This window comes from Squalius cephalus (genome assembly GCF_949319135.1).
Source record: "Squalius cephalus genome assembly, chromosome: 20".
NCBI lineage: Eukaryota > Metazoa > Chordata > Actinopteri > Cypriniformes > Leuciscidae > Squalius > Squalius cephalus.
In genome coordinates, this window is record NC_137141.1 from 5,823,340 (window position 1) to 5,838,546 (window position 15,207).

The following is a 15,207-nucleotide window of genomic DNA, read 5'->3' on the forward strand; positions in this document are numbered from 1 at the left end:
ATAAATATATGAATACAATTTTTTTTTTTTTTTTACTGATGTTTTTACTGTTTCAGGTATTAAAGAAAAAACCTTCAGGTTACAAGTCTGACTCTCTTACATTAGGCCACAATGCCACTCAAATGTGTGTGGCTTCCTAAAGTGTTTGTAATTTGCTCTATAAATGTCTGAACATGAAAGTTGAATCTGTTTATGTAAGTAAAATCTATGTGTATCTGTAATGATGGCCTGACACCTTGTGGTCGTTTCAGGAGACTACAGTCAACCTATACCTTTACATCGTTTTACAAAAATATTTTTCAGTTTTGAGTGTTTCATAAATTTTGTTATTCAAAATATCCAAAATTAAGTGAAATTTGCAATTTAGGTGCTCGGTTCATTTTAAATGTTAATCTTATGTCTAGGAGTTTTTCAATCATTGTTTAATATAAAAAAAAAAAAAGACAAACATTTTTATGAGAAAAAAATAATAAATTATGCTCATGTGCTCTTTTATCTCGGGAAGCCGTGTGATCTTGAGGAAATAGACATAATATAAAATAGCACTTATATTTTCAATAATAAATCTTGTTATCAAATAAGTATTAAATTCAGCAGGTTCAGATTAAGTTCCAGCTTCATACAACTATGTGGCAAATTCATGGTGTTTATTTATGGAGGTCAAAGATCTCGATCCCCATCATTTTCAACCTAAATATTTTGGGCACTACATGTAAATCCTGTGTAAAACCACTGTATACTGTGTGTGTAAAACTGCATGACTGTTGTAGGACAGAACCGCCAGCTACTACTTTTGTTACATTTCAATTACATATTGTATTATATTTAACAAAATTCAGTGTTTTAAATGTCTATCTCTGCTTTCTTTTTAATATGCAATAACAGTGAAACGTGTGTGTGTGTGTGTGTGTGTGTGTGTGCCAAACCCTACATTATGGGGGCAAAATGTCCCCACAAAGATGGCAATCCAAATACAAAAACCTCGTCCTTGTTGGGATGTTTTTTGGGGTAAACAGCTCATAAATCATATGTTTTGCGAAATGTGTGTGTGTGTGTGTGTGTGTGTGCGCGCCCTTTTTCTGTGATGGGTAGTTCTAGGGGAGAGAATATACAGTTTGTACAGTATAAAAACCATTACAACTATGGAGAGTACCCACAAAGATAGTAAACCAGACGTGTGTGTAAGTGTGTGTGTGTGTGCGAGTGTGTTTCTACTGTAGCATACAAAGACAGACTCAAGATTTTTTTGGGATTGTTGTCTGTTTTTTGGTGGTAGTCTTTATTCTTCAAACAACATAACTGCTTCCTAGCACATGTTCAAAATGAAAAAATGCTTCAAGTAAATACAAAGTTTCAAAAGGCAAACAAATAAGACAGAGGAAAAACAGTCTTTGGACTTTAGATGTTTGCAAATGCCTTTTCATTGTGCTGATGTACAGTACCATGCAGAATAATAGCTCATTAAAAGCACGTTACACTTCATTTGAGTCGACATCTCAATGCTTGTTTGATAGAACATTTGGTTATTTCAATGGGTTTAGTGGACCATTCAAGAGCCATTTCTGTCCGTCTCTTTCCAACATCTTCAACGCGGGTCTAGTAAGCCAGCGCGGTACTGCTAATCTTTGACTGTTGTTTAGCATAAACCTCTCAAAGTCGTAAAGTCTTTCTGCCGCTGAACGACAGTTTCCATGGCATATGCAGATTCATCTCAAAGCATTGCACTTCATCCCAACCTAATACTGAACAAATCAAGCAGAAAACCTTCCACAGCGATGGGGACAAACTGTTCAGACCTTCATGAGAACAGCTAATGAAGCCTATGCTGCAAAAACCACAGTCTTTGTGGGAATGAGGGAATATACAGGTCATGGGTCTGAAATGTAGTAAAAGGCATTTATATACACATCTATTCTCTGGTGTTTGAGACCTTAACACAACATTCAAAAGATGTCATAAAGCACTCCTGTCAACTGACAAAACCATGCCGTGTGACTGCATCTGAGAACACCAGAACACTGGACAGTGAAAGCTCTGACGCAGGCATTCAGGCTTCGGTTTGGCAGGCAAAATGTTGCTTTTCCCTCTTCAGCCATTCCACGATGAAGATATGAGGTCAGATGTTTTTGGACATGGTCATGTTGGATTCGTTTGAGATCAGCACCTTCAACTAAAACAGTGTGCAAACGTTTTCCTCTGGCTCCTACGGCACCTCGAGCTCAGCAACCTTACGAAACTCCTCCCCTTTCCCCGCCCTCCCTGTGAGCTCCGCCAGTCAGGTGACCAGCTGCGGCTCCCAGGATTGGCTGGCCACCAGGGGGCGGCACTGTGTGATGACCGGTGGGCCTGAAGGAGGCTGGCTATCCAGACACAAGCCACTGATCATGTGCTGCAATGCCGGCCCTCGGGGCTTCCACTTCTACAGGAGAAACAAAAAAAGTGGAGACAGGTTAATTACATTTATACTGAACCAGTAAACACACACACACACACACAGACGGCACCTTCCACAAGTGAAGTACAGAATACACTCTTAAAAATAAAAGTTCTTAATTGGCATCAATGGTTCAATGAAGATCCTTTAACATCCATGGAACCTTTTCATTCCACAAAAGGTTCTTTAGATTATTAAAATGATCTTCACACTAAAGAAAAAATTGTCATTTTAAGAACTGCTAAGCATGAGGAAATTCAATTGACCAAAACGTTGCTCATTAAAATATTTTTGCGATGATGGAAACTTGGGTGGTGTGCATGATTTATATTTTTCAAGAACTGAAAGATTCTTTGGGGAATCAAAAGCGGTTCTTCTATTGCACATGTAACGTGTTTGCTTTGTTTTGATTTAGTTTTCATTGTGTTTTGGTTATGTTTTCCCTGTGCCTGTGTGACCTATGGTACGTTTACACGACAGCGATATGCTTAAAACAGAGAAGTTTTTCCATTGAGCTTTCCGCGTACAGACGACAACATTGTCAAAACGATCCCCATTCACACGGATCCACGAAAACGACTAAAAACGCTGTATTCTGCTGCCAGGCCAGTAGATGGCGATGAAACACTGTAGACATAGACACTATGAAACCCGTTTTCAAAAGTTTGGGTTTTCAGACACCTAAAACTCAGTTGTCGTGTACATGAACAGCCAAAACACATAAAAAGTTTTACGTTTTTAGTTGAAAACGGTGCCGTGTAAACAGCCCCTTAGTTTTCATTGTGTGTTGGTCATGTTTTCCCTGTGCCTGTTTGCGTGTTCGACCTAGTTTCCCAGTGTGTTTGATTAATGATCCTGTTCACCTGTTGTCTTAATTCAATAGCTCTTTTGTTCCTCTGTGTATTTAAGGGGATTTACATGACACCGTTTTCAACTAAAAACGTAAAAACAACTTTTTATGCGTTTTGGCCATTTGTTTACACGACAACAGCGTTTTGGGTGCCTGAAAACGCAAACTTTTGAAAACGGGTTTCAAAGTGCAAGTTTTTGAAAACGGTCTCCGTGTAAACAACAAAAACGCAAATCTCTGAAGACGATGACGTCATGCAAATGCGTATTATGTGTTCAGTCTATAGTGTTTCATCGCCATCTAATGGCCTGGCAGCAGAATACAGCATTTTTAGTCGTTTTCGCGGATCCGTGTGAATGGGGATCATTTTGACAATGGTGTCGTCTACACAGAAAACTCAAAGGAAAGACTTCTCTGTTTTAAGCACATCGTTGTTGTGTAAACGTACCCTCAATCCTGTCTTCATTCAGTTCTGTGATCGGTGTTGTCAATGTTATAGTGGTTGTGAAGTCTGTTTCCCTGAGTGTTCCTGTGTATTTTTGGATTAAAGACTGTTTAGTTGGAATATTCCTGTCGTGCGCTTCCTTGTAGCAGCTCATGAACACAATGATCAGTGAAAGAAGAAGTTTTACTTTCAGAAAAGGTTAACTTTCACCTCAGAAGGTCATACTAAATTTATTTTTATTTTGTGTGTTGTTTGCAAATTTTTGCAACCCTGTTACCGAAATTTGGGACTTGCCTGAATAGAGTTAAAAACTCAATTTTGTGTGAATTTGTTATTTTCAAGCAAGAAACTTTCAACAAACATCAAAGCGAGCGAGTTTGGGACCAAACTTTTGTTTACGGTGTTGATAAATTTATGTTTTACATAAATTAAGAACAACAAATAGTTGAAATTTGCTTGTGGAAAACATGCATGTTTGCTATTCACAATATTATTTCTAGCACAAGGATGGAAGAATTTCTTATAATCTTTAAGTAATTATCTTAATATTCTTTAGTATAGTACATCTGCTTTGTGTAGTATGTGGATTTTCTATTTGCATGGAATAACCTGGATAACCTACAACATTTATCAAAAGCATGATATGCTGCAATCGGCAATACACTGAAACTTGTGAACCGAAGGTAATATCAACTATGATTTTTAACCTCTCCATCTTCACTGTTTGAACATTTTTACACAAATTAAGATATCCAATAACTGGACAGTCTTTGCAGAATTAAGCATCAAACGTAGTGAGGTTATATAGCATAGATTACAACGGTATGAAATTATTCTCTTTGAATAAAGTTTTACATACTATTTTCACATAATAATAGGCGGTACATTATTATATGCAGTTGAATTCTGAACTGTAACAAATGATACAGGAATTAGCATGACTGTAAAATATCATATTTAAATAAACAGCGGAAGACAATATGAAACATCTTTCTAAAAATGCTGCAAAGCAGTCTTGCAATGAAATGAAAGCAGCAAAATGTTTTAGCCAAGGGCATGTCACATTGAGTGTGACTGGTTTCGAGAGAGGTCAGTGAGTTTGAATTCAGAAGGCTTGATATACTGTAATATCCTGTGTGTGTGTGTGTGTGTGTGTGTGTGTGTGTGTGTGTGTGTGTGTGTGTGTGTGTGTGTGTGTGTGTGTGTGTGTGTGTGTGTGTGTGTGTGTGTGTGTGTGTGTGTGTTTGCTGTCTGCATGGCAGGTTTCATTCAGGAGAGCAATGATCTCAGTGCTGAGTAGCTCTGTTCCAAACCCTAGTGATCCAGCTTTCCGACTATTGCCTATAGGCAGCATCCTCACTGAAATAAAACTTATTGGGCCCTATTTTAACGATCTAAGCACATGGTGTAAAGCGCAGGGCGCAAGTACACTTAGGGCGTGTCCGAATCCACTTTTCCTATTTTAACGACGGGAAAAATGGTCGGCGCGTGGCACATGGTCTAAAAGGGTCGTTTCTATTCTCTTAATGAGTAATGGGTGTGTTTTGGGCTTTACGTGCAATAAACCAATCAGAGCCTCATCTCCCATTCCCTTTAAATGCCAGTTGCGCTCGCGCCATGGTGGATTCAATATTTACATGCAGAATTTGCAAGCGGAAAAACTGAACGCTTCTCCAGAGAGGAAACGGATCTGCTCGTAAAAGAGATTAAAGCTCAAGCAGACCATCCACGGGACAAGCTGGATTCCACCGTATCTTTATGTACACGATATTAATCTTTTAAATTGTAATCCTTTTATTTTTAATATTTGGCATGTTTGTGTGCTGCTGCGTGTCCCTGTGTGTTTAATAAGCAGAGTGTACTCGCGTTGTGGACCCGCCTATAGGCGCATATTACTAACACGCTCTTTAAATAACAAAAAAAATATTGCGCCATTGACTTCAGACCAGGTTTCAGTTGGTCAATAGCTTTGTCTATTTCAGTTGCCTCAAAATAGCAACACGCCAACAATGCATCTGAACACACCTCGTTTTCAGACCAGCCGCCCATGGGCGCAAATGCATTTTGCTATTTAAACAACGTGGCGCAGGATGTGAAAACGAAAACTGCTTTGCTTTGCGCTGTGGAACCCACATTCTTCCCCGAAGGAGTTATGTGGCGATATACATATGGACTAACCCGAAGGTTGTACTGCATATGAAATACTGGGTGACTTAGCCCAAGGGAAAGACACAAGTTTCCGATTAGGAGCAGCCATGGAAGAAATACAAATATGGGATCCCCGCAGGGTCGCACATATGGGACCCAGCCTAGACGCGGTTCTCAAAGATTCAACGGATAAAGGCCTGGCTCCGGACACTCCACCATGTCCGGGCCGAGGGTGTTGAAGGACTCAACAGGTTTTTCCACTCTGGAGCAATAAGGGTGCAGAGTAGGGTGCAGCAAGCCGACAGAACCAGGCCTCTCATTGCTTCTACCCGTTTAAGGTGAGAACACGGGAGGAGACCGGCTCTACACGTAGGCTATAATATCTAGCGAACGTGTTAGGTGTCGCCCAGCCCGCAGCTCTACATACAGACACAGAGCGCGAACGGGACAGAGCAAAGCCAGGGCTGGGTCTGCCTCCTCCAGGGGCAGCGCTTGCAGGTTCACTGCCTGGTCCCTGAAGGGAGTGGTAGGAACCTTGGGCACATAGCCAGGCTTAAAGTACATCCGGCCCAAACTCTAGGCACGATTCGTTGACCGAAAATACCTGCAGGTCCCCTACCCTCTTGACAGAGGCCAGTGCAACCAGCAGCAAAGTCTTCATGTAGATAAGCTTTAAGTCTGCTGATTGCAAAGGCTCAAAGGGAGCATCCTGAAGTGCTCGAAGCACCAGGGAAAGGTCCCAAGAGGGTATGGAGGGGGGTCGAGGAGGATTTAACCGTCTCGCCCCCCTAAGGAAGCTGACGACCAGGTCGTGCTTTCCTACTGTTTTGCCATCTATGTGGTCGTGATATGCTGAAATAGCGGCAGCATGTCCTTTGAGGGTGGAGGAAGACAGCCTTCGCTCCAACCCTTGCTGCAAGAAGGAAAGCATGGACCCCATCAAACATCTTCGGGGGTCCTCTCGGTGAGAAGAACACCACTCGACGAACAGGTTCCACTTCAAGGCGTACGCACGTCTCTTAGATGGCGCCTGTGCTGAAGTGATGGTGTAAAGTACCTCTGGGGGTAAGTCACCTAGAACCTCCACGTCCCGTCCAGGAACCACACATGGAGTTTCCAGAGGTCTGGATGCAGGTGCCATAGGGTCCCCCGTCTCTGAGTCAGAAGGTCCTACCTCAGAGGAATGGGCCAGGGAGGGACTGTCACGAGGAGCATGACTTCTGGGAACCAGGTCCGGTGGGCCAAGAGGGAGCCACCAGAAGGACCTGCTCCTCGTCCTCTTTGACTTTGCACAGAGTCTGTGCAAGTAGGCTCACTGGGGGAAGCACATATTTGCGGATGCCCCGGGGCCAGCTTTGTGCCAGTGCGTCCGTGCTGAGTGTTCCCTCGGTCAGGGAGTAAAACAACTGGCAGTGGGAGGTCTCTGAGGAGGCAAACAGGTCTACCTGAGCCTCCCCGAACTCTCTCCAGATCAGCTGAACCGCCTGAGGGTGGAGTCGCCATTCTCCCGGGTGCACAGCTCGTGATAGCTTGTCGGCCACACGGTTGAGCACACTGGGGACATACATGGCGTAAAGCGACCTCAGATGCTTCTAACTCCAGAGGAGGAGATGGAGGGCGAGTTGCGACATGCGTCGGGAGCGTAGACCAACTTGACGGTTGATGTACGCAACGGTCGCAGTGTTGTCCGTACGGACCAGCACGTCCCTGCCCTGTAGCAGCCTTTTTAAGCGGCTCAGAGCGAGACGTACCGCTAGCAACTCGAGGCAGTTGATGTGCCAATGCAGTTGGGGGCCCGTCCACACCCCTGACACTGCATGTCCGTTGGCACCCCAGCCGGTGGAAGAGGCATCTGTGAACACTACAGCATGCCTGGACACCTGTTCCAAGGGCACTCCTGCCCGGAGGAACGAGGGGTCTGAGCACGGGCTAAAGGTCTGGCGGCACGCCGCGTGATGCCACGCCCATCTCGGGACTCGGCCGTGAAGCCAGTGCTGAAGCGGTCTCATATGGAGCAGTCCAAGCAGGATTACCGCTGCTGCTGCTGCCACATGCCCCAGGAACCTCTGAAAATATTTCAGTGGGACCGCCGTCCTGCCTTTGAACATTTTCAAGCAGTTCAGCAGCGACTGAGCACTTTCATCTGTGAGGCGCGCTGTCTGTGCGACCGAATCCAACTCCATACCAAGAAAAGAGATCCTCTGCACGGGGGAGAGTTTGCTCTTTTCCCAGTTGACCTGAAGGCCCAGCTGGCTGAGGTGCCTGAGCATGAGGTCCCTGTGTTCGCATAACTGATCTCGAGAGTGTGCTAGTATGAGCCAGTCATCGAGATAGTTGAGGATGCGAACGCCCTGTTCTCTCATGGGGACAAGGGCCCCCTCCGTGACTTCCGTAAAGACACGGGGAGACAGGGACAGCCCGAAGGGCAGGACCTTATACTGATATGCTCAACCCTCGAACACAAAGCGCAGAAACGGCCTGTGTCAAGGAAGAATCGAGACATGAAAGTACGCGTCCTCATTTTGAACGGTAGCTTGTGGAGACTCCAATTCAACACTCGCAGGTCCAAGATCGGTCGTAACCCACCGCCTTTCTTGAGTACAATGAAGTAGGGACTGTAGTACCCTGACCTCATATCGGCTGGAGGGACCGGCTCTATCGTGTCCTTCGCCAGTAGGACTGCGATCTCTGCCCACAAGACATGGGCATCGGCTGCTCTCACTGTAGTGGAGTGGATGGCCCGAAACTTGGGGGGACGCCGGGCGAACTGAATCACATAGCCGAGCCTGATGGTCTGAATGAGCCAGCGAGACAGACTGGGGAGCGCTAACCAGGCTCGCAGAGACCGTACAAGCGGGACCAAAGGGAGCGTAGGTGTACCCGGAGTGGGGCAGCAAGGTGGAATGCAGGGACGTGGCTCGGGAGGCTATCTCTGAGAAGTGTGCTGTGCAACACTTACCTGGTTCCACGGGGCAGGAGGTGCAGGAGGCAGCTTGGATGCATTCTCGAACTGCAAGCTGCTGCCCGCTGGCAATAGAAGAGGGGGATGAGAGTGGTGAGGATTCTCTCCTCCCACTGCTCTCCGGGCCCTCTTCGGACCCAGAGATGGAAGAAACTGCTCTTTTATTGAAAATTGTGGTACCGTATCGCCCACAACAGATTGAAGAGGTCCCGTAGAGAGCTCGCTCGTCTTTGTAACACTCTTGTAGAGAACACAGGCATCGAAGTGCTCGGCTCCGAAGCAAAAAGCTGAAGTGCAATCGCACCTTCTGCTTATTATATACCCGTGCTGTGTGGCTGAATAGCTGATGCAAATGACTGCACGCCAGTGTGCATTGGCTCGTTTAGTTTCACTCGAATTAGATTGGCCTCTCTAGCGACATTCCTATTTGTCTGTCGTGATGTACGCCGAGAGTGACCAACCAATAGGGAACAAATGATACAGGAATTAGCATGACTGTAAAATATCATATTTAAATAAACAGACAGAGGAAGACAATATGAAACACATCTTTCTAAAAATGCTGCAAAGCAGTCTTGCAATGAAATGAAAGCAGCAAAATGTTTTAGCCAAGGGCATGTCACATTGAGTGTGACTGGTTTAGAGAGAGGTCAGTGAGTTTGAATTCAGAAGGCTTGATATACTATAATATCCTGTGTGTGTGTGTGTGTGTGTGTGTGTGTGTGTGTGTGTGTGTGTGTGTGTGTGTGTGTGTGTTTGCTGGCAGCATAGCAGGTTTCATTCAGGAGAGCAATGATCTCAGTGCTGAGTAGCTCTGTTCCAAACCCTAGTGATCCGGCTTTCCAACTATTGCCTATAGGCAGCATCCTCACTGAAATAAAACTTATTGGGCCCTATTTTAACGATCTAAGCTCATGGTGTAAAGCGCAGGGCGCAAGTGCACTTAGGGCGTGTCCGAATACACTTTTCCTATTTTAACGAAGGGAAAAATGGTCGGCGCGTGTGGCGCATGGTCTAAAAGGGTCATCTCTATTCTCTTAACGAGTAACGGGTGTGTTTTGGGCTTTACGTGCAATAAACCAATCAGAGTCTCATCTCCCATTCCCTTTAAATGCCAGTTGCGCTCGCGCCATGGCAGATTCAATATTTACATGCCGGAATTTGCAAGCGGAAAAACTGAACGCTTCTCCAGAGTGCAAATGGATCTGCTCGGGACAAGCTGGATTCCACCGTATCTTTATGTACTTGATATTAATCTTTTAAATTGTAATCCTTTTATTTTGTAATATGTGGCATGTTTGTGTGCTGCTGCGTGTCCCTGTGTGAAATAAGCAGCACTGACTTTAGACCAGGTTTCAGTCGGTCAATGGCTCAGTCTATTTTAGTTGCCTCAAAATAGCAACGTGCCAACAATGCATCTGAACACACCTCGTTTTCAGACCAGCAGCCCATGGGCGCAAATGCATTTTGCTATTTAAACAACGTGGCGCAGGACGTGAAAATGAAAACTGCGTCACGCCTGGCGCTGCATTGCTCCGGGTGTATGATAGGGCCCATTGTAACAATCCTCAGTCACCACAGCACACTACATTTCCCATAATCCCTCCTGGATCACACCTGCACACACTCATCTAATCATCACACCTGTTCGTATCCATTTCATCATCTCTGTGAATTTAGTTTCTCTGTTTTAGTCTTTGGATGTCGGTTGTTGTTTGTGTATGCTATGCACACTGTTATGCCTGTCTGCCTTTTTGTTTTTTATTAAATCAAATTTATATTTGTATCTGGTCTTCATTCGTCTTCTTCATCCTCATCCTGTGACACTTATAACTGATTGTAGACATTCTACATATTCAGCCACTTCAAGCCAAATAAACAATGCTCAAAACAAAAGCCACTGTTATTTTAGTATCATTGATATACTATTGATATATATTAGTGATTTAGATTTAGTTTAAGTTAACAATAATATCCCTGCTTTACTGTTGATATGAAAAATCTGGTACATTTTGCAATACAGTGTAAGAATTATGTACAGTATATGATGTATATTGCATGTTATGATGAACTATTTGCCTTTCTCCACTGCGTTTCTAAGGATGCTGACTGACTCAGAGATGGCGAATGGGAACATGGTTTGTGTAACATTAGCAACACGTTATTAGCTGTTTGATGACATAGTCAAGCAAAAGGCTAATCATATCAGTTACAGATATGTTTCCAATGTTGTAGAGAGTGATATATAAAACCAGGGCTTAACATTAACACCCACCAAATGCGTGTGTATTTCAGCAGTGGTGTGCAACGCAGTCACTCCTACTAGCCACTTTGGCATTTATATGCATTTATATTCATATACATTTTTCAATTGTAGTCTTTTAAAAGGCATCTGAAAAAATAAACCAAGTGGAATGTAGTGTTGTCAAAAATATAGATTTTCGCTACATATCGATTCTGAAATATCTGAAACACGATACGAATATATACACGATACCAGCTGCTCTTTCTCTCTCACTCATCTCTCTGACAGCGAGTGACACACAAACCCGTCTCTCCTCACTCACTCGTTTCATTTGATCCTGATGAATATTGTTGGTGTGACGGCTTGAATTTCGGTGTGGGATTGTGCATAATTCTACTCAGTCCTGCAGATTTTGTTCTCACACTCAAAAGTGCAGCACATAAAACCACCTCTCAGTACTAAAATTAGTTATTTTTTGCTGCTTATTGCGCTTAAACAGTCAAATACACACAAAATAATGTCTAAATGCTGGTCTTGGCGAGTATTTACGTAAACACAGTCAGTTATGTGTTAAGTTTAAGTAATGTTTTAACATAATGTGTAACAGTATGTTCGATCCGTGCATCAGGCTTCAGCCTAATAAACCTGCTGCCAAATTATGAGATAATATTAAAAATATCTATATGGCAGTTTTTCCTAATGGTATCAATGTCAAAATTGTGCCCAGTGAAAATGCTGACTGCAGACCTTTTTCATGCTCAAACAACAACATTACACACTAAAACCAAAAAAAATAAAATAAACCTTTTTTAAATCATCCCGAATGATTTTTTTCACTGAGCTTGATGAAGTGGCCAAAACAAGGTATCGACATTTTGGGGACAAAGTAAGCAGATCAGGAAGGTTTTGAATAGAGCTAATTGACTTCCAAAGTTTAGTGAACAGCTTAAATAACAGACTCACCCACAACATTAATGTGATACATGTAATGCACAACAAAAGCGCTATATAAATGTAATGAATTATTATTATTATTAATATTATTATGAATTACTAACAAAATATATATTTTTTATAATGGTCTCATATGGAGAGACACAAAGAGTAAAGCAAATCTTCTCTATATGGAATTTGATCTGTTTGTGAGGGATGTTTAGACCTTAGGAGACATCACAAATGAGCCGAACATGAATGAGTGGACAGAGGTAGAGGTCAGTCTGATGAAAGATGGAGAAGAAAAACGAAAAAGATTAAAGCCAAACCAGCTAAGCCATCTTAGCTTGTAAGTGGAACCATATGCAGTGGGCTCATGGGAAGATATGTGTCTGCTGTGTTTGAGATTGATGGCAGAAGATTTATATACAAAGAGAAAAAGAAAAAATGCAGCTATTATGACTGAAAGAATGAGAGAGGATATTAGGAAAAATAGGAATAACGCTGAACATTCGCCCAGAAATGGCAACAGAAAATCACTGTTCACAGAGAAAGATCACAGAGAACACTAGTGCTGCCCGAGAGCTAATAGTCTACTGAAACACGCAGACATCAAACTGGCATATGATTCATTCTCAGTGGGTCATCAAAACTGGAACTGCCCATCTGTCAGATACACGTACACCCACCTGTCTGGACTCTTTGGTGTTGCAGGGTTCCAGTCTGACCTTTGACCCTGCAGTAAAGGCTGTGATGGTCAAACACTGGTCATGCTGACGGATCTGTGGCTCAATCAGGGTCCACTTCTAAAAAAAAAAAAAAAAAAAAAGATGCAGACAAATTATTGGGTGAGTAATGCAGGTGTAGAGTTATATAGATAAGTTAAACACTCATCGGCCACTTTATCAGGTAAACCTGTTCAACAGCTTGTTAACGCAAATATGTAATCAGCCAATCACATGGCAGCAACTCAATGCATGTGGACATGGGGCGTTTCTCAATACTAAGTATGCAAAGTTCGGACTTGCCAAGTTCGACTCAGGGGATCTCAGTTATCAGTGTATATTTTAGGCAACAATAAATTGAAAAATGTTATACATCACCACTCTGCCTCTTTTCGTTTTCATTTAAAGTCCCCCTGTAGTCAACATTTTTACCCTTAAAACTCTTCTTAGATCACCAAAATGACATATTGAAAAGTTTTTTCCTTGTTTTTTTTTTTTTCATGGCATAAAATAGCTTGCATGTAACTCTACACCCTTGCCTCATTTAATATACGTGGTTCTATGAATATGCAAATGATCCCCGCCTCCACTCACTCACACAGATCAGAGACCCACTCATTGAAGATCACACGTTGACCTAGGATGCGTTTCCCGTACAACGACGTAACTCGCTGCTTAACTACTATAGTAAGATGCATCATTGAAGAAATCAACTAGCTAGTCACGACTGTTTCCAGAAACCATATTGTCGCATATTGGTAGTTCAACCACACTGGTTTATGACGTCACACAGGTGGTGGAGTAATAACTACTTTTAATGATAAAAAAGTGATGAATCTGTTTGAGATCGAATTAATGCTAGATGTTTTGCTATAAATTAAACACATGGCATCTGAGGACTATTTCTAATTTTTCTCAGTTATTTTATTTTCTCAGTTAGTTCTTTTTCTCAGTTATTTTTATTTATTTCCAGATTCAATATAGGCTCGTTCTTACGTACTAGAGCACGTTCACACATGTGCACTCTTCAAAAACAGTGCTTTAAATCTCTTGACAAACTAAAAGACATAAATGACATTTGTATTCTAAATAAAAGATACAGATTGTACTGAATGTCAGCTTGCTTATTTTACTCAAGATAAGGATTTATTAAGCCCACATGTTATAAACACAAGAAACTCTGCTTCTAACACAGGTCGAGAGCTGTTGCTCCAACCACACAACTTTGTGATGCTGTTTGCGAATCTTCGTTGGAACGATGGTTTCGGGAAACACCGACTCGTTGAACTATGCTGATAACGACGGAACATGCGAACATAGTTGGCTAACGATGCTTTCGGGAAACGCACCCCTGATTGATTACAAGGTAGTTTGTGACGTCAGAAAAGCCAGCGATTTCAAACTGTGTTTTTGAGACTGTCTTTGGTTCACTGCAGTTTTAAGGAGAAAATACTCAGCAATGGTGTTTTTGAATTTGCACATGGTTTGTCTTAAAGCATATTAAAAACACCACATAGACATATAAACAACATTAAAAGCTTGATTTTCACCACAGGGGGACTTCTTAAACATATTAATAGCCACATAAATGTGGTTCAGGCAATGTGTACATTGATTATCCTATTGCATGTATATTTATAACAAATCGAAATATAAAGCACAACCCTGGCTCTTTTTGTTTTAAAAATATTAATAATATAATTATGTGGTTCAGGCAATGTGCATAGGTCTACTCTGATTATCTTCACTGTAATAAAATAAAATATGACATAGGCCTATCACACAACCCTGTCTCTTTTTGTAAAATGTCATTTTTAAATATCAATAATAGCCATTATAAAAGTGTAAGTAAAAGGTATATGAAGCTATAAAATATATGAAATAAAGCAAACAATTCAGTCAAACATACAAAGTCAGTGCTCTAGTACGCTACAATGGTACAGTTAAATAGACCTTATTCAGAGCAGCGCCATGACAGGTGTGAGAGTGAGGCTGTGAGGGATTATAGACTTGCCGTGTTTCCAGTGGCATCCGCTGTAAAAAGCTGTGTAAAGCTCCTAGATTACTGAAAATTTTCCACAGCTTATATTGTCTGGAGTTTTGTGTCAACTGAAATTTCTTGGAAAGATATTTTTTCCAGTGTTTCATGAGCAGAACAATCCAAAAACACATTAAATAACAGTACAGCCCACTGAAGAGATGCATGTCTGTCCCTCCCAGCCTCGCTTTCATTCCCAGTAAAAATCAAAGATGGCGCTGCTGTGAATAAGGTCAATAGCCTAAATATATAAAGTTCTGTCATGAAAACTCTCAGAGAGATTGGCATGTTAATGGATATGGCAATGTTAATGTATTTGATCTTGGCTAAATAGATCTGCTACTGCTGCACATGTAACAAACATGAATAACCCCCGTGGCAGATCTATACGGGTGGAGCTGGGGAAGGGGGAGGGTTTCTGAAAGTG

The 15,207-nt window shown here is 42.2% G+C and overlaps 1 protein-coding gene across 1 annotated transcript in view; it reads right to left on the reverse strand.

The window, feature by feature from the left end:
- Window positions 1-1,417: 1,417 nt before the first annotated feature.
- Window positions 1,418-15,207, reverse strand: part of galnt16 (UDP-N-acetyl-alpha-D-galactosamine:polypeptide N-acetylgalactosaminyltransferase 16) — a 53,987-nt gene continuing 40,197 nt past the window's right edge. The window contains exons 14-15 of the mRNA XM_079854341.1: window positions 12,707-12,823; window positions 1,418-2,419 (exon numbers count right to left, since the gene is read on the reverse strand). Of these exons, the coding sequence (XP_079710467.1) occupies window positions 2,276-2,419; window positions 12,707-12,823 (261 nt within the window). The 3' untranslated portion in view covers window positions 1,418-2,275. The remainder of the gene's footprint in view (window positions 2,420-12,706; window positions 12,824-15,207) is intronic.